At 41.5% G+C, this 19,925-nt stretch overlaps 1 protein-coding gene across 1 annotated transcript in view; it reads right to left on the minus strand.

The window, feature by feature from the left end:
- TNKS (tankyrase) overlaps positions 1-19,378 on the minus strand; it is a 105,408-nt gene extending 86,030 nt beyond the window's left edge. The window contains exons 1-3 of the mRNA XM_083352833.1: positions 18,771-19,378; positions 13,677-13,901; positions 4,809-4,904 (exon numbers count right to left, since the gene is read on the minus strand). Coding sequence (XP_083208959.1) covers positions 4,809-4,904; positions 13,677-13,901; positions 18,771-19,356 — 907 coding nt within the window. The 5' untranslated portion in view covers positions 19,357-19,378. The remainder of the gene's footprint in view (positions 1-4,808; positions 4,905-13,676; positions 13,902-18,770) is intronic.
- Positions 19,379-19,925: the final 547 nt, after the last annotated feature.

A 19,925-nucleotide genomic window follows, 5' to 3' on the forward strand; every position in this document is an offset into this window, starting at 1 on the left:
TGAAGATAAAAGCAGGAAAGGGTAAGTACGTTAGTCTTATATAAACCTATAATAAGACAGTTACTTCAAAACGAAATGGGCAGCAAATAAAATTAATAAATAACAGAAAACAATAAATAAAAGTAGTATTAGCATTTATAATTTTAGTTTCCTAGTCTGGTCTATGCTGAGAGACTGACTTAATAGGAAGCAGAAATTGAGAAGGCTTTGTCTCTGTGATCCTTGAAAATGGCAGTTCGGGGTTTTACACAGTACCATAGCAGCTGAGGGATCGCGGGGCTCCGTACCCTACGGATGATTTCTGCCTGTTAGGGGACCCAAAATGGGCCTGAAGTTGCCCCGTAGAGGCAACGAAGGAAGAAAGTCCCGCTAATTGCGAAAAGACAGCGGTTGATCCGATTGGTTTGGGAAAAGGCCTCCAGAAACCAGGAGGAGAAAGGCTAGCTTAACCTCAGAGTCTAGTCCAAGCAGCCAAAGCCCAAAAGCACTACTCTAACCTGACTATAAACATGTTTGGAACTAGGTAAGAAAAGTAATTTTCTCTCTTCAACTTGAAAATTGATTTCCTGGAAACAAATTTAAATAAGAATTTTGTAAACAGGATCTATGATGAGGCAATTAAGATGATCAATTAGAAAAGAAGTTTTATATGGATGTGGTTATTATTTGCAGAAACAGGAGAAAAATGTCTATATTTAATTGCCATCTATTCAAATAATAAGAACTGTATTAATTAAAGGTTGGCAAAAGAGAATATTATTGGAAGAAGAGAAAATCAAGCAAAGCCATTATATGGACTATAGAATTATAAAAATTGTTATTGTTTTTTTAAATATAAACCCATATAACACGGTTTACCAACTATTAAGGTGATTATAATCAATAAAATATTTTTGAAAAGAAAGAAAATGGCAGTAAATAGGTAATTGAAAAGCAAAGGAATTAATATGGTGAGCAAGCCCACCCTACTTGATTATATTATTGTAGATAGTACTAATGCGAAAATCCAAATCCTGAATCATAAAGAGTTGCCCAGTAACACTGAAAGCGCAAACTACAGTACCGTATAAAAATAGGAGGAGGAAGGTGTGTTGGATATGTTTGCCACCTTGAGTTATTTGTAAAAATAATAAAGGTGGAATACAAACAAATAAATAAATAAAAATACTGTATATAAACACAAAGCAAACCTCTTCTAGCACTGAAGATGTTACTTAACTAGATAATAAAATTTCTCCAAGAAAACAACCAAGACTAGAGAGCACCAAGGATTCTAACTAGCACCTTGAATGGCACTAGGAGTCAGATGGCGATCGATGTAACTCTCAAAATTATGGTGGTGTGTGAATAACAGAACAACAGAGTTGGGAGGGACCTTGGAGGTCTTTTAGTCCAGGGCTTTTCAACCAGTGGTACGAGTACCACCTGTGGTACATTGGCATCTGGCAGGTGGTACCTGACCATCATAGAAAACTGGTAGCGGGGGAGGGGAATGAACCAAACCGGTGGTAGCACTGCACAAGCCTGAGTGAGAGATGGCTGGAGCAGCAGGGCTGTCAGGGCTCAGTGGATGCGCCAGGATCAGCGCCAGGCTTCAGATGGAGCTCAGCACCAAACCTGGCGCTTCTGCTGAGCCCAGAAGCGCTGATCAGCTGGAATGTTGCAGCATCTCCAGGGTCTTGTGATTTACATTCAGATGCTTGGCAACTGATTCATATTTATGACGGTCACAGTGTTCCAGGGTCATGTGAAATGACCAAAACCTGCTGCAACCACCTGGCAGAGGGGGGAAATAAAAACCAAACACCCCTCCCCACTCCACCCCCACTGCCAATCCTCAATAGAAATGCTCACAACAATGAAAACCTCGGACAGGAGGAAGAGCACCACTAGGAAGGCAGGTAGGTGTCTTGCTCGGCTGTGACTTGGGGGCACTTTTTTCAGTGCCATTGTAATTTTGAACAGTCACTAAGCAAAGTGTTGTAAGTCGAGGACTACCTGTACTTTATCACTTTTTTCCTTTTTTTTTAGTCATCAAGTTTTTGACACCTTGCTAGGCGACTGGTGGTACTCAGATGTTGCCATATCCTAAAAGTAGTACAATGGGTGAAAAGGTTGAAAAGCCCTGTTCTAGTCCAACCCCCTGCTCAGGCAGGAAACCCTATACTATTTCAGACAAATGACTGTCCAATCTCTTCTTAAAAACCTCCAGTGTTGGAGCACTCACAACTTCTGGAAGCAGGTTGTTCCACTGTTTAATTGTTCTAACTGTCAGGAAATTCCTCCTTAGCTCTAGATTGCTTCTCTCTTTGGTTAGTTTCCATCCGTTGCTTCTTCAGGTGCTTTGGAGAATAGCTTGACTCCCTCTTCTTTGTGGCAGCCCCTGAGATATTGGAACACTGCTGTCACCCCTAGTCCTTCCTTTCATTAAACTAGACATACCCAATTCCTGCAACCGTTCTTCATATGAAAGTGACATAAAACTATTGAAGACATTATATTTTTTAGATAATATTGTTAACAATTTAATTATAATAAAATCTAAAACTAAAAGAATAAAAAAGAGTAAAAAGTACAAAAGGAAAAATCAGAAATGGAAAAAAAAGAACAAGAAGAAAAAACCTTCAATACAATTATCATTTTAGTAACTCCTCATTTCCTCTTTGTTTACTATGGATAACTTCTTCATCCGTGTTCCATCTCTTATCTATAGACAAATCCATAAAGCATGATCTTTTCAGCCTTGGTGACAACAGAAAGTTCATTAAGCTTTATCAGAAGTAGCAATGTATTTTATTTTAACCTTCATCAAATAAACCAATTTTATATTCTTTTTATTTTCAACAGTCTTAATCTTTAGTCCATTCGAATAGAATATGATTTCTTTTCATTTATTCTTTGCTCCTTCTCAAAGCTTTAACAATCCTTTTTTGTAAATCCAATATAAAAAATTATTCAGGTCACTCTCTTTGTTCATCATTTGTATTTTTCTTTTGAGTTTTGAAACGTCAAGCAGTTTCTTTTGTTATGTCCAGTAAAACATCCTTTTCCGTGTCATATTCCTAGCCTGTCATTTATAATTTTATTTTCAATGCCATCGCTATCATGTCAAGTAAAACTTGTTTCTCATGTGCTATTTCTTCCATAATATCTTTTGGACATAGTCTATCCATAGAAGCAAACACTGTTATTGACACTGTTGATATTAATTTCTGATTCCATTTTTCTAAAGTAACTATCAGTACTTTCACTGTTATGTTTCCCATCATTTAATAAGTCCTAATTAGCTGTCAATCAGGGCTAATTAAAATATTTAATTCTCTCTAGTGTCCAATTTTTAAAGTTATTTAAAATTAATCAGTGTATAAGTTTTAAGGGTCAAAGTTTTATTTAACGTTTGCTGTTAATTTCAAATTTTTAAATACTTAAGCTTATGATTAAAATTTTCTTATCTTTAAGAATTGAAGGCAAACTCGTCTGGATTTTCCACACTTGTTGATCTAATAGCTTAAAAGTAGGTAACAAACAATTTCCAAACATAATTTCTAAATTCTAAGGGAGTCTTCAAACTTAAGTGTCCTTTAAAAAGCACTGACTGCAATTCCAAGCAAGATGACTATTCCCATCATTTCCCAGTGCTCAAAATCTGCCAGGGACTGCTGTCTTGCATTCTCCTTGCAAGGACAACTGTTCAGAGTGCATGTGGGTAATCTCCTATTCTCTTCTTGAGGAGAATCCGTCTACTCAGTAGCTCTTCGTTCTTCACCATGGCTGTCAGCCCCACTTTTTACACAGCCATTTTCCATTTGTACTTCTTCCTGTGGAAGCCCTGTTGGCACTGTATTATAGACCAACTACAGCTTCTCATTACTTTACAAGCCAGCCCAATGTAATGTGCAGTGTAATAGTATAGTGAAACAGTAAATGAGGTATGACTGTGATTAGAGCGAATCAGTGGAGTTGCAATAGATGTAGCTGTATAAAGCTTTCTTGGACATAACTGTAACCTACTCAACCAGCAGAAGCTAAAAGACGAGAAGAATCCCCGTTACAAGCCAGTTCCATAAGAAAGAGTGTGATTTCATCCAGTACTAAAGCTGTTAATTCTCTGGAACTGGATAGCTTCCAAACCCAAGCATAACTCTGTTTCTCTATATTCAAACCCTGACAGTAACTAGATACCAATACAATACTTCAATGGTATTACATGCTTGGCCCAAAGTCAAGATGGAAAATTAAACATCATCAATATACTGATGACATCAGAACCTGTGTTGAAAGAAGAATTCATGCAAATTTTTGAGAGCTTCTTACACAAAGGAAGAGCAGTGACCACTATGGTACCCCACTATGAAATGGACCTCTCCATTCTTATCATAACTAATTGGAATCAATAGTCTAAAACTACTGCAACTCACAGCCTACCACTCCCAACCATTGGTGAAAGCCCAGAAGGATACAATGATATGGAAAGCCACTGAGAGATAATGCAACACGAGGGTTGTACTCACACCATAGGGTATCCACATGTGCAATTAATATCTTCTGTACAATTATGTGCCATTTCCATCCTAGACACTTGCAGATTTCTTAAGAGTGCTTATAGATATGTAAACTTTAATCAAAATAATTAAATTACAAGTTACAAGTGCCATCATATGACTAAAAGTAAGCGCAATAAGCAAAGTAGATTTTAATCCCTTAATAGCAGTAAGTCAATACATACAGTGTTCTGTTTTTATCCCAGAAAATTTAGATAGAATTTTAGATGGCTAATTATATGTATCTTAACAATCATGTGTACTCACCAGTAAGTACAGCTTTTGCAGAAGGATCTGCAAGATCTAAAGCTGATTTTCCATCTGTATTCCGAATATTTGGATCACCTCCATGTTGCAGCAGTACTGAATAAAAACATAATAATTATTCTCAAACATTTGGCATATAGAATAAATACAACTGCCAATAAATACATATACGCTGACCATGCTGCCAATCTTTTCAACAAAAATCATAATCCAGAAAGCTGCTTTTGTTTAATAGACCATTCAACTACTGATTGGTTTTTCCTCAAGGGTGAACATCGTTCCTTATATCACATAATAACCGTATCAGGCTGCAAATTTTCTCTAAACTACTTATGGACGATGCAGAATTGATGTACAGAACATTTTAGAGCACATTCTCTGTCTCCTTAAATTGACCTTTGGTATACAAGTTTCAAAAAATATTTTGCTATGCACACATCCGCTGTCCAGAATATATGCACATATAATTTGCTACAAAGCTTTTGAGTAAACAGATTGTCTGTTGCATTGATTCTTCTAAAATATACCAAACATCATGATTATGCAATCATCTTACATTTTTAGATGTCACTTTACTAACACAAAATTAACAATAATTATCCTTAAATAATATTGGAGAATTGTTATCTTTTATTGCAAAAAGATATGTGGCAATAATAGATAACAGCATTTTTTAGTATTGAAACACTAATAATGCTGATTTTTAGGAGCTGAGTTTCAATTATTAGTTATACTTTCTGCAAATAAGGCGGTTATCTATTTTACTTTAGACTTTCAAAAACAAGAAACCCAAACTATTTTCTTTTAATAACACAGATAACTGAGAAGCATAATTCATATCCATTTTTTATCTTTAGTAAAATTAACAATTTAGCTAACACAAAATATTTGTTATAGAAGACAAGCGCTATTCAAAATAACTAATGCATGAATATATTCTCTGAATAAATATAATAAAATTAAGTAATTGTCATCTTTCCTATTTGGAGACAAGTAGTTGTATATAGCAACATTAATTAAAAAATTGAACATATACAGTTTAAATATTTCATTTTTATAATCCCCATTCCTCATTTAACATTATTCTGACCTGGCTGCATACTCTGGCTTTATTCTTTACTAATTACTTACGGTAACTCAGGGGTGTCAAACTCAATTTCACTGAGGGCCACATCAGCATTTTGGTTGCCCTCGGGGGGCCGGGTGGGTGTGGCTAGGATGGGCGTGGTCTACTGGGTGGGTGTGGCTAGGATGGGCATGGCCTACTGGGTGGGCGTGGCCAGCTTGCTTGCTTCAGGGGTTCCTAGGTAGGACTGGGGCAGATCTGAGGGTCTCTGGCAGAGGAGGGTGGGACCGGGGCGAGTGCTGGGACATGGTCGCTCCCACCTCGCTCCCTTCCATCCTCTGTTCTCTCCTTCCTCCCTCCCACCCTCCATTCCTTCCTTCCTCTGTTCCTTCCTTGGTATATGATGGTATATGGCAGGGGTTGGCAAGCTGAAACAGTGAAAGAGCCACTCGGAACCGGTTCCCTCACAAAAGAAAAAACTGGGAGCCGCAAAAAAGAGTGCGCATGCGCACACATGCGCAAAACAAGAGGCTGATCAGCGGCCGGGTGTATGCGTCCTCCCGGGAGCTCTGACAACTCCGTAAGGCCAGCCCTGAACTTCACAAGTGGAAGAGGGAGATTGCCAGGAACACGAGATCAGCGTTTCTCAGCCCACGCTGATCTCGCCCTTCTTGCAGTCTCCTTCTCTCTGTTTCAGCTTGCTTTCGGCTACTTTTCGTTCGAGGGATCCAGCCTCTGCCGCCCCCTTCTCTCAACAGCTGGATGCCCCGAAAGAAAAGCAGCCGAAGGTAGCAGCTCTGCAAGTCTCCGCCAAAAGAATGGGGCGGCAGAGGCTGGATCCCCCGAAAGAAGTCACCGCTGAGATGAGAGAACGGGGTGGCAAGCTGCCGAGACAATGGGGCAGTGGAGCGCTCCGCCGAGAGAATAGGGTGGTGGAGGCTTGCCGCCCATTCTCTCGGCAGAGACTTCTTTCGGGAGATCCAGCCTCTGCCGCACCGCGCCAAGAGAACAGCAAGCCGCCCCATTCTCTCGGCGGAACGCTCCACCGCCCCATTCTCTCAGCGGCTTGCCACCCCATTCTCTCGTCTCGGTAGAGACTTCTTTCGGGGGATACAGCCTCTGTCACCCCCTTCTCTCAGCTGGGCTCTGCCGAGACGAGAGAATGGGGCAGCAAGCCACCGAGAGAATGGTGTGGTGGAGTGCTCCGCTGAGAGAATGGGGCGGTGGAGGCTTGCCGCCCATTCTCTCGGCGGAGACTTCTTTCGGGGGATCCAGCCTCTGTCGCCCCCTTCTCTCAGCTGGGCTCTGCCGAGACGAGAGAATGGGGCGGCAAGCCGCCAAGAGAATGGGGCAGTGGAGCGCTCCACCGAGAGAATGGGGCGGTGTAGGCTTGCTGCCCATTCTCTCGGCGGAGACTTCTTTCGGGGGATCCAGCCTCTGCCGCCCCCTTCTCTCAGCTGCTCAGGCAGCTGAAAAAAGGGAGCGGCAGAGGCTGGATCCCCCGAAAGGAGTCTCCGCAGAAACAAGAGAATGGGGCGGTGGAACGCTCCACCGAGAGAATGGGGCGGTGGACGCTTGCCGCCCATTCTCTCGGCAGAGACTTCTTTTGGGGGATCCAGCCTCTGCCGCACCGAGAGAACAGCGAGCTGCCCCATTCTCTCGGCAGAGCGCTCCACCGTCCCATTCTATCGGCGGCTTGCCACCCCGAAAGAAGTCTCCACTGAGACAAGAGAACGGGGCGGCAAGCCGCCGAGAGAATGGGGTGGCTTGCTGTTCTCTTGGCGTGGCGCGGCAGAGGCTGGATCCCCCGAAAGAAGTCTCTGCCGAGATAATGGGCGGCAAGCCTCCACCGCCCCATTCTCTCGTTTCGGCGGAGACTTCTTTCGGGGGATCCAGCCTCTGCCACCCCATTCTCTCAGCGAAGCGCTCCACTGCCCCATTCTCTCTGCTAGGGCTGTTTCTACGTGGGCTGTTTCAAGCCTCGGCAGAGAGAAGGGGAGGCAAACCGCCCCTTCTCTCTGCACGGGCTGTTTCAAGCCTCGGCAGAGAGAAAGGGAGGCAAACCGCCCCTTCTCTCTGGGGAGGCAAACCGCCCGTTCTCTCTGTGGGAGCTGCTTCAAGCCTCAGCAGAGAGAAGGGGGAGGCAACCCTAACCCTACCCCCCCGCAAACAAAGAGGTGGCAAAGGCAGATCTGCAAGCCTCCGCCACCCCCCCTACTCACCTTTCTATCTCTCCCGTCTCTTCCTCCACTGCTGCCAAGTGCAGTTAGAAAAACAAAGAGGTTTGTGGGCGGTCCCACAAACCAACCAATCAATTTAAACTTTGCAAGTTTTTTTTGTGAGAAGTTTAAATTGATTAAACTTTTTTAGTGCCACTTTTTTCCCCAAAAGTAAACATGGCGGAGGAAGGAGGCCTGGGAGCCGCACGAGACAGCTCAAAGAGCCGCATGCGGCTCCGGAGCCATGGGTTGCTGACCTGTGGTATATGGTATATGACATACAGTTTATCAATAAATGATTGGAATCTATTCCTGAAGTTTCCTTGGCAGCATCACTTATTCATAATTCTAGTCTGTGATTAGCACAATACCAAACTATAATAGACGGAAAACGTTCTGACAGCAATTTTTTCACTCCACTTTTACATCCCATCATCTCAGTGGCACCATTGCATGCCAGAGAAATCAAATATTTTTTCAAATAATCTTCTGTCATCCCATAAAAGACATTGGAGTAAGGAATCAAATATCCCTTCTGCTGTTACTTTTTCAAGTTCTACCAAGTCCAAAAACAAATTTACTGGTGAATTCATTCCCATACCTTCGATACAGCATCGAACAAATATTATAAGGGTAGTTTTTTTGCTTATTGTGATTGATTCATCAGTTATCAATGATTATTATTGGATCAATTTCTTTAACCACAGTTTTCCTCATTTCTTCACTTATATGATTAATGATTATATAATCTTAAAGGGCTTGCCATTGTGACAGAAGATTGCTACCACTGCTCCAGGGTTTGGCTAACTTAAATATGCATAGCATAGATTTATTATTGCTGCTAAAGCTATTGATTACAGATTCACATTTCCCATGGATTGTCTTCTGTCCATGGGAGGGAAGCTTGGTAGATTCTAAATTTCATAATTTTAGTTATTCCTTTGTGGCAGGGTATATATGAGAACAAGCTGCAAAGGTCTTTAAAAACATGTTTCTCACATATTTATATTTTTGAATCATAAATATTAAATCTTTTTTCTTTCCAATGATCCAAACTAATGCTTTAGATAAGCACATAAAAAGAAATCAGCAGAAACAGCTGCAAATTAACTCAACAGTTCTATGCTTAGCAACATTTCCATTTAATCAAAGTCCTTGCTCTTTCCAAAACTATTTCAGGGTTTACTTTCTATATACACAAACAATGGGAAATGAGTTTCTGGGCTGGTTCAAATTTTTTACACATTCCAAAAATTTCAGATAATGTATCTAATCCATATAAATATAAAAGCATGATAGGCTCTGTATTTGTACAATGGCCGATTATCTCAGTGTTCAGAAACTTGGATAACTACAAACAGAAGTTGCAAGCCCTCTCCTTGACTTCAGAGTCATCCTGGTGAGATAGTCAGCATATAAATTTAATAAATAACATTTTTTTTTCAAATGCCCCTATCAGGAATTGAATTTGAAGGAAATTTCAGAAAAGCAAATGTTCTGTGCTGGTGGTATTAAGCTCCCAAAGATCTAGCATGGGATAAATGAATTCTTCCTAATAAAAACAACTTCCTGCCTTTTTCTAATCATCATTTCTTCCCTACAGCAATTTGAAAAGTAAAACAAAGTGAAACAAACCACTACTCCCTCCATGCTTGGATATCCTATTTGCAAATAATATCTTACTTACCTAGCTGAAATGGTGTAGTTGGGGAGCAGGGAGGAGTGCAAACTTCCTGCCTTCGCTTGCAACATTTGCCTGCTGGGTCTTTTGGCAAGCTCAGCAGCAATTCCTATTGGCTTCCAAAAGCCAATACATAGCTGACTCAGGAATTCTGGGAGTTGAAGTCCATGAGTCATAAAAGAGCAAAGCCTGCAATAGGCTTAGCCTTAAGCCAATAGCAGCACAGCTTGTGCAAAAGCTTTTCTGGGTTTTTTTTTTCTTTTTTAAAAAAAAGGTGCTGGAGCACCGATCTGAGCTTTCTATGAGAAAAAAAGCCCTGGATTTAACGCTGAACACATTCTGGCTTTGATGGCTGCAATCAGGTAGTAGATCAACGCCTGGGCCGAGGTGCAGCGGGCCAGTTCTTTGCTCTTTTCAGAGCAGATCCCCGGGCCAGATGGAACCACGTTAGGCCGCATCCGGCCCACGGGCCTTGTGTTTGACATGCCTGAAACTCGATCCTGCAAAGTTCCACTAAACAGGAAGCCAAGTAAACTACATCGTAAACTAAAAAAAAATATTGCACTGAAGCCAATTTTCAATGTAATAAGTTGATAATATTTATGTAAAACCATTACGTTCTTCAGCATATATCACTGTAGATTCCAAAGCATCAGTTAATGTTATATTAATTTGTTACATTGTTACATTAAGTGTCACATTTAGAGCCAATTATGTTTATCAAATAATTGTCTTTTGAAAAAATGCCATGCATTAAGATGAAGAAAATGCATACCCAATATATATATCCCACTAAGAGTGAGATGGGTGAATTTGGATAATAATGAATCTAATTTTTAAGCATTCCAGGGACAAAATATTTTGTTCACAGGCCTTTGTAGTAAGAGGATTTCAGGAAGAAGCTGACACTAATTTTGATGGAAAGCATTCTAAATATTTTATATAGGTTAGGAGTCCCCAATCCCCGGGCTCTGGCTCGGTATTGGGCTGCAGCTCATTTGGAACCAGGCTGCAGCCAGTGGGCATTTGCGCATGCGTGTGAAGCTCCACTCACAAAATGGAGCTTCATGTGCATGCACAAGCACAAGCCGCTCGTGCAAATGGCAACCCTAACCCTACCCCCCCACATAAAACGTGATGTCACATGACTGCATCGCTTAGAGATGACAGTCCTGGCCATTATCACAGAAGCTCCAAGCCATGAAAATCTAGGAAATAAAGGGTGTCAGAGCCATAAATTTCTTGTTTGGTTTCTAGTAAAAACACTGCACATATATTCCATATTTTGGGAGTAGTGCTGTATTTTCATTTATTTATTTAGTGCCTTCTCTCTTGGTGACTGCCTGGACAAGTAAGTCCCTGTAGCTTTCTTGGCAAGACTTTAAAAACAATTTGCCACTGCCGCCTTCCTAGGGCTCAGAGAAAGGATGAGCCAAGATCACCTAAATGGCTTTGAAGGTAAAATGGGACTGGAACTCTGTTTCCAGGTTTCTAGCCTGGTGCCTTAACTATTGGCTCTCTGATAACATGTGTCATACATAAAGTATTGATGAAGATTGATTGATTGAAATTAAATACATATTCTAGACTTAAATAACCTAGAAGCAATGTTGTATAGTTATTTGAACAATGCACAACAATGCTAAATTAATTTGGTATACTTTGGGTACATTTGGGACATTCGTTGCCAGTTTTAATCAATATGCAATATGATTTAAGTTTTTGTTTAAAAAAGACTTTTTGCCTCAGAGAATGATTCAGAGAGAAATACTATGCATTTAATGTCCAAAATATTAGTCTTAGAAAAACCTCTATGTTTAGTAAAATAAGCTAGATAAATCACAGACATATAAGGGCAGATTTTCAATATAGAGCAATTGTTCACAAAGAAGATCCTAAGAACATTGAAACTGCTTCAACAGGAACTCCTTAGTTTGGACCAGCAACTTTTCAGTGACCATTTAAAGCTATCACGGAGCTGAACAAAGAGACATATTGTTAGTCTTCAAAATTGTAGCCATTGCAGCAGTCCCACAGTGATGGGATCACAATTCAGATGCTTGGCAACTAGCCTGCAATTAGAATAGTGTCCCACGATCATCATTTGCAACCTTCCCTGCCAGCTTCCAATAAGCAAAGACAATGGGTAAGCTGGCAACAAATTACAAATGATGATTATATGACATTTGTGCCTAATATCCATGTGGGATTTGCCTCAGGATTGGAATTGCCAGAACAGCCATAATACGCTGGCAGTTTTGTGGTATAAAGTTTTATTTTGTACAATTGTGTTGCTTAGTGATGGAGTTCCAAATTCCAATTACTGTCATTAACGGGAAACTACCAGTACTATAATATAAAAGACATACTATAATTCAGTGAAACTAGAGTCTAGATACCATTTTTATAACTTTTCACACACACACACACACACACACACACACATTTTTCCCCCCTAAAACTATTTTTGTCAAAAAGTTGTTCCTCAACAAGACAGGTCAGCAATATACTACTTCAGGATATCCATATGCCAGCCAGGCCCCTTGCATCCCACAACTTCTCATAAAGTTTATTTATCAGTAGATCATTGGGATCTGTCTTGCTTTTGTATCTGAAGGTGACCAAAAAGGTGAAAATATCTGATTCAGATTCTCTCATTAAATATAGAAAGTTGATTGAGAAATGAAAAAAGAGTGGCACTAGCTGCCATCTATTTTGCACCTTTTCTTTTGTCATTGTTCAAAATCTAACAAATAAAAATGGAAGACAGTGTGGTATACTGGCTAAGCTGTTGAACTGGCACTTGGGTCAAGCCCCGTCCTAACTTTTCCTCAGTGGAAACTCACTGTGTGACTTTAAGGTTACTCTCTCTCAACAAACTACCTATGTTGTCAGGAAAAATGGAAGATGGGAACATAGGAAGGAAGGAAGGAAGGAAGGAAGGAAGGAAGGAAGGAAGGAAGGAGGGAAGGAAGGAAGGAAGGAAGGAAGGAAGGAATCCAATAATTAATATAAACTATAGAGATATCACTTTCTAACTTAATTGATGGTCAATGACCTCAAGGGCTCAGACCTCGAACAACTGAACTACCTTTTTGCAGTTGTTTCCAAATTGATACTTTTGCTGCACTGTAATTTAAACTTAGAACGAAATATTTAAGTTTTTACTTGTAGCCTCAGATTTATCTTTTACTTAACCTTTTTACATCTAATACTCTTTTTACCACTTCATGTTACAATACCCACAGTATTCCGCTGTTATTTTATTACACTGTATTTTATGGTATGTTTTATATGTTATGACCTGTGATTACAATTAATCTTAATTATTGTACTACTTATTTAGTTTTAGAAGGTTCCTGGTTACTTTGGAAGAACACTGTCAAGTGGAGAATTTAATAATAAAGGAAAGGACAAATATGTTTAACATCAAAACCTAAATGATACAGAGGTTAAATTGCAATCAAATATATTCTTGCACCGTTATCTATACACATTACTTTCTGCCTTATGACGATGGTAATTCAGCATCATAGCTGCCAAACCTGCTGAAAACAATGTAGAAAGTAAATTTTACATATGATAAGGGTAGACAGTTACCTCTTATCTTACATTTAGAACAGTTGTACAATAATCCCAAATTTCAAGATTTTTCAATCCACAGATGGTAGCATTTTATATTTAAACTGAAATTGGCACTACTGAATGTATTCATTGTTTTAGCTGATTTAAGTTTAATTCTATTTATATTTTGTTGTAAGAACTGTGGATTATGAACTATAAAATGCAGTTAGAAGATTTGTACAGACTGCTCAATGGATCTTCTAAATGTGCTTTGGCTTTGATACTTACAATTTTTTAACGTAAAGAAGTTAAGGTGTTTTGAAGAAAGATGCACTTACCGATACACACATCTATCTTGCCTTTGATTGCAGCTTCATGCAGAGGGGTATAGTTCCAGTTGTCTCTGGCATTTGGTTCTGCTCCTTGACACAGCAAGAGGCTAACTACCTCAGCGTGACCAAAGGAACAGGCATTGTGAAGAGGTATCAGTCCACCATCATCGCGAGCATGGACATTAGCTCCTGTCTGTAACAAGTGTTCCACCACATCCTTTCTTCCAAAACCTAGTGAAAAGAAGTTGAATTAATGCAATATGGCATGCATAAATATTATCACTGCATATGGCATGCGGGAGTGTAACTCTCTAAAATAAATTTCACTGCATATATAATTACTCTGCTGCTAGTACACTGCAAAGAGTATAGCTCTATTTTGCTGAATTATGCATCCTGAGGTCCAGCTAGATATTGTATGTGTACTATGTACAACAGATAAATAAATCATTTATACTTTTTAGATGGAATTTAAAATATTTTCATCAGCTGCATAAAAACACAGTATTCTTAATACCTTATAATTTCAAAAAAATAATAATAATCCACTTCCTTGGATTTGGACAGTTTCTTTCAAGCTCCCTGATTAAAAAAAAAACTTCCATAGTGTAGTAGCTTTCTTCTCACTCTCCATTTTCAAGGAAGGAGTGTAAAACTTTTAACTACCAAATTCTTTGAGCAGAATATATATATTTTTTATTTTAGTTAAATTTTAGCTGTTTGGCTGTAGCTGTTAATTGCTATGAATATCTTATTAGTAGGAAGACAAGTATAAACTGAAATAAAAGAAATTTTTGTGTACATTTAAGTGTCCCATCAGAGACCCATTTTACTGAAATATTAAAGCAACTTTGAAAAATGTTGTCACAGCAGACATTCTTGACAGTTGATCAATTAGAAGTGGTTGGATCGTATGCGGCTTGAGACTATGGCAAGTAGCAAAATGAATTATTTGGAAAAACTGGAAATATATTTGTGTGTGTGTGTATAATTCTGATTCAGAAACAAATAAAAGTGTACTATGAAGTATACATATAAAAATGAACAGAAATTTGGAATTGGAGTAAAAAAATTTATTTGTTTTGAATAGTGAAAGTTACATTTTCTGTGCTTCATGAATGTTTGGGTTTTCTACTAATAGCTCATGTAAATTAAAATAATTTTTTAAAAAAGATTGTTTCCTTGACCAATTTCCGGTTTATTTTATTCCCTCAGCTACTTATTCCTACATCTCTGTGGATTAAAGGTTCTGATATCATGAGTTAGAATTACAGTGTAATCCTAACACAAACTGCGTTTCACACTATTTCAAACGTCAAAGTCAAAAACACCACTTCACTGCTTGGTATTTTGAATTCAACCTAAGTCATGTCAGTCCTGAAACTAATATTATTTATTCCTCTAAAGCAGGCATGTCAAACTCGCAATGTCACGTGATGTATCGTGACTTTCCCCACTGCTGACAATGGGGTGGATGTGGTTTCGGCGTGATGCATCTGGCCCATGCGCCGGCAGTTTGACATGCCTGCTCTAAAGTAACTTTTAATAAAATAGCACCCCTGACTAGTTTCACAAAACAATTCGCACATCAATGCCCTATTACTGAACCTATAACTATATGCTGCAGAGTGGGTGGAATTTCACATAGATTATTGCAGGTGAAACCTAATCAATATTACATACAAAGATGCATCATCTCCAATGTATTTATGATGTATTTATGTCAGTTTTTGACTCCTAATGACTGCCTGGACAAGTAAGTCCCTGCAATTTTCTCAGAAAGATGTTTTGGAAGTGGTCTGCCATTGCTGCCTTCCTAGGGTTGGAGGAAAGTGATTTTCCCAAGATCACCCAGCTGGCTTTGTGCCTAAAGCAGGACTAGAATTCAATCTCCCAATTTTTATCTTGATGCTTTAATCACTACATCAAACTTTTTCTTTTAATGTATGTATGCACACCTATATATTCAGGATAACATATCTATTGATGGGCAAATTACACTACATTACTGGAATAAATACTAGAAACTCCACAAGGTTTTTCTATTACTTTAAAATGCTAAGCTTGTAAGCCACCCTGAGTCTTCGGAGAAGGGCGGGATATAAATGGAATTAGAATAAATAAAAATAATAAAAAATAATAATCAGAAATATTTAGGATAACAGGAAGGAAGGGAGATGATAGGAATAATTTGAAATATCTGTACCTCATTTTATCTTATGGATCTCAGGAAACTGCAATTAAAAATAAATAAATGGGGAGTTTTACCAGTAAAGGGAGAACAGCTGGTTTTGGATCGTCTGCTTTCAAACATCTGCTTTTCATATTTTTGGTCCATACAGAGAAAGAAGTGGGCGGGTTTTTTTCAGCTATGTACCAAATGTGGTTGTGGAAATAACTATATCTGTTTCATACTGACCAACATGCCTTCCCAAGAGAATACTGGAAATAGAAGTTTTTGGGGAAAAGTCTATTAAACTGATTTAACCATGTGATTTATCCTTTGAATCCCTCTTATGGAAACTTTAAAACATTTGCTGTAATTATAAACAGTGCTTCTGAAAGGAGAAAGCCATTATTTCTGTCCATTATTGTTCCTCACATTTTAAATAACAAAACTAAAAATGCTAGTTATGTAATCAACCAGCCTCTGAGCTTGCTCCTCAAATCAACCATTCAATTCCATAAATGTTTAAGTAAAATTATTCCAAGAAGCACACTTTCAAGTTCTTTATGCTTTCCCACTATTTTTGGCGGTTTTTTTCATGGAATATGAAATTGCAAACAAATTTATTTCTCTGTTACTTCATACTACAGAGACCACTCAAAGGGATATTTTTATATGCCAGGGGTCGGCAACCTGAAAAAGCAAAAGAGCCACTGGGAACCGGTTCCATCACACATAAAAAAAGTGGGAGCCGCGCGCGTGCATCCACGCACGCGCATGCGCATAAAACAAAATGTTTTGCGCATGCGCAAAACATTTTGTTTTTTGCGCATGTGCATGCGTGGATACACGCGCACGTTTCCACTTTTTTTTATGTGGACGCACCTGCACACCAGCGGCGACGGGTCTCCGTGGTGACGGGCGCTGGGTTGCGGTGCCGCCTTCAGCCCGGGCGCTGCCGGAGCCACCCCCGGGACCTCCAAACTGCCGCCGAAACACCCGTTTGGAGACCTGCTGGTGCAGCACCAGCAGGTCTCCAAACGGGTGTTCGGGCGGAGGTGCACGTACACCTCCGTCCGAACACCCATTTGGAGAACTGCTAGTGCCGGTTTAGAAACCGGCACCAGCAGGTCTCCAAACGGGTACCGCTGCTGCCCATTCCGAGAGGTGCGCACGCAGCTCTCCAAACCTTTTGAGTGCTGCGCACGCACCTCCTCCCGTTCGGAGTGGTGCGCGCGCACCTCCGCCTGTTCGGAGAGGTGTGCGCGCACCGGGCGACTGGGAGCCGCGGGTTGCCGACCCGTGTTATATGCAATAGATTTTAGCAAGTCTAATTCATGAAACTCTACACCACACAGCCTTCATTGAGATACCTTATAAAAATTTCTGACAATGCATCTTCTGCTTAATTATACATTCACATTACTGTACATGTTATGAAAGCCATAGGCTGAAAAACACAATGTAAAGAGTGAGCCTTAGAAACAGCTATCACTAAACCGGGATTAAGATCCTAAGATGCTCAACATCCTTTATTCTTTAAATGAATGCAGTAGTAAGGGATAAAAGGACTGTTCACCTCTCCAGGAATGATTCCAAGTTAAACAGAGAGAATCCTTTTCCAAGAACTCCTTATTCTCATCATTAGGAACTATAAATTTCCTCATCAAGTGATCCTATACAGAATGAGCATTCTCTAGGCAGCCTTTCTGGGCCAAACTCTCCTATTTTACTTGGTTCTTTTGCCATATTAACACAATGACTGGATTCACATCATAGTCTAAGCCAAAATCTAACCAATCAACCATTTTATGGCTTAATACAATGCGCCAACCCTACTTTGCTCTAAATCTAACATCATCATCTTTCCCACTGTGTTGCTAAGAAAGAAATGACAGGCGCTGCATTTGCTCCTTCAAGGAACAGATACATTCTTTTACCCCTTCCCTGATTTCTCTTTCCTGAGCCCCCAGAAAGAATGAAAAGGCAAGCCGAAGAAGGCAGGCACAACCTCCTGACATGAACTCAACCACATTCTTCACCGGGCAGTACAAGAGCCAGCCTGAGCAGGGCAAACCCTCCTTTACCCTGCAGCTCAGACAGAGCAGAGGATGTTCCTACAGAGGGAACCTAGTAATTTTGCCGCCTTGTGCACCAGGGTCTTCCTTGCTCCATATGCAGGAGAGCAAGGAAAGCCTGAAGCCCATTATGGATTACTACCATCCCCTTTCTTGTGTGGAGCGGGAGTCGGGGCCACACATTTTATTTATTTTTATTTTAATCCCATTTATATCCCGCCCTTCTCCGAAGACTCAGGGCGGCTTACAAGCTTAGCAGTAGCCTTCATTCTATGTATAGGTAAAGGTTCCCCCGCACATGCGTGCTAGTTGTTTCCGACTCTAGGGGCCGGTGCTCATCTCCGTTTCAAAGCCGAAGAGCCAGCGCTTGTCCGAGGACGTCTCCGTGGTCATGTGGCCGGCATGACTGGACGCCAAAGGCGCACGGAACGCTGTTACCTTCCCACCATAGTGGTCCCTATTTTTCTACTTGCATTTTTACGTGCTTTCGAACTGCTAGGTTGGCAGAAGCTGGGACGAGTAACAGGTGCTCACTCTGCTACGCGGCACTCGGGATTCGACCCGCCAAACTGCCGACCTTCTGATCGAGAAGCTCAGCGTCCTAACCCACTGAGCCACCGCATCCCTTCCTTCTATGTATATGCCTGCTTATTAGGGCTTTCACACACACCCCAAGCGGCATTATTACAAAGTCAGCTTAATTGCCCCCAACAATCTGGGTCCTCATATAATATACCTGTGAGTAACCATTTCTTCACCTCAGCGGAAGGGTCAGCAGTGGCAAGGTATCCCACCAAACGGCGGAGCCGGTACTACTTTTGAGGCGCAGCCCCCTCCCCCCCCCAGGACTCTCACCTGCCGCGAAGTGCAAAGGGGTGGATTTCCGCCCGGCCATGTCTTTGGCGTTGACGTTGGTAGCATCCACCAGGCGCCTGACCCGGGTCACGTCCCCATTGCGGCAGGCCTCGAGCAGCTCCCGAAAAGCGCCGCTTCCCACGGACGGAGGGAGCGGCTGCAACGGCGGAGCGGGCGGGTCGGGGCTGTCAGGGGCAGCCGGGCTGGAGGCAGCGGAGGAAGACGACGACGACGACGACGAAGACCCGGAGCCGCTGCTGCCGCTGCTGCCGCTGGCGGCGCTGCTAGCCCCGGAGCCTGGCGGCGGAAGAGGCCCAGAGCTTTCGCCGGCGCTCTCTGGAGAAAAAGGCCTCTCCGCTACCGCCGTCCCTTCCCGGCCGCCGCTGGCAGGGGGGGCCTCGCCCTCGACTCCGGCCAGAGTGGGCCGCTGCTGAGGGGAAGCTCCGGTGGGAGAAAGGCTGGGGCTGCGAGGCGGAGATACGGGCGCCTGGACGGAGTGATGGCTTGGAGGGTGAGGGGGGTGATGATGATGATGATGCGGCTGCGAGCGACGCGACGACGACGACGACGACGAGGCCGCCGCCATTTCCCCGCTCGAAGAGCGCTCGGGTCCTGTCACTGCGGCAACGGGGAGGGATTGCCCGCCCTCGCATCCGGCTTCGTGGAGCCAATCATGGGACGGCGGGGAGGGAAGTGACGTAAAGGCAGTGAGATGTCGGAAGACGAGCGGAGCTTTTTCCCTAGAGCGTCGGGTGTTTGCTGGCTGAGAAGTTGGGCGCGAGCGAACTCTTGTGTTGGGCAGCGTACCTGTTTTTTTTTTTTTTTCTTTCGTGGAGTCCTCCCTGTAGTTTGCCGCTGCTTTCTTCAGGGTTTTTCTTTCCCTCGTCATAGTTCTTTTTTTTATTGAAAAGTTTTACAATACATTTTTAAATACCAAAAAAGCCCCCCCTCCTCCCCCTCCCCTCTCCCCAACCCCTCCCTACCCTACCCTCCCCCCTCCCCGACTTCCCAGAGCTGAATACAGGGTATAAAAATACAAACAAACATAATCTAAAATATGCTAACAACAATAAAACATTAAGTTCTGTCGCACTTCAACTCTCCATCGTCAAATTATTAATAAAATAACTATTAACTAATTATACATCATATAAA

Source organism: Vipera ursinii (assembly GCF_947247035.1).
Source record: "Vipera ursinii genome assembly, chromosome: 2".
Taxonomy (NCBI): Eukaryota; Metazoa; Chordata; class Lepidosauria; order Squamata; family Viperidae; genus Vipera; species Vipera ursinii.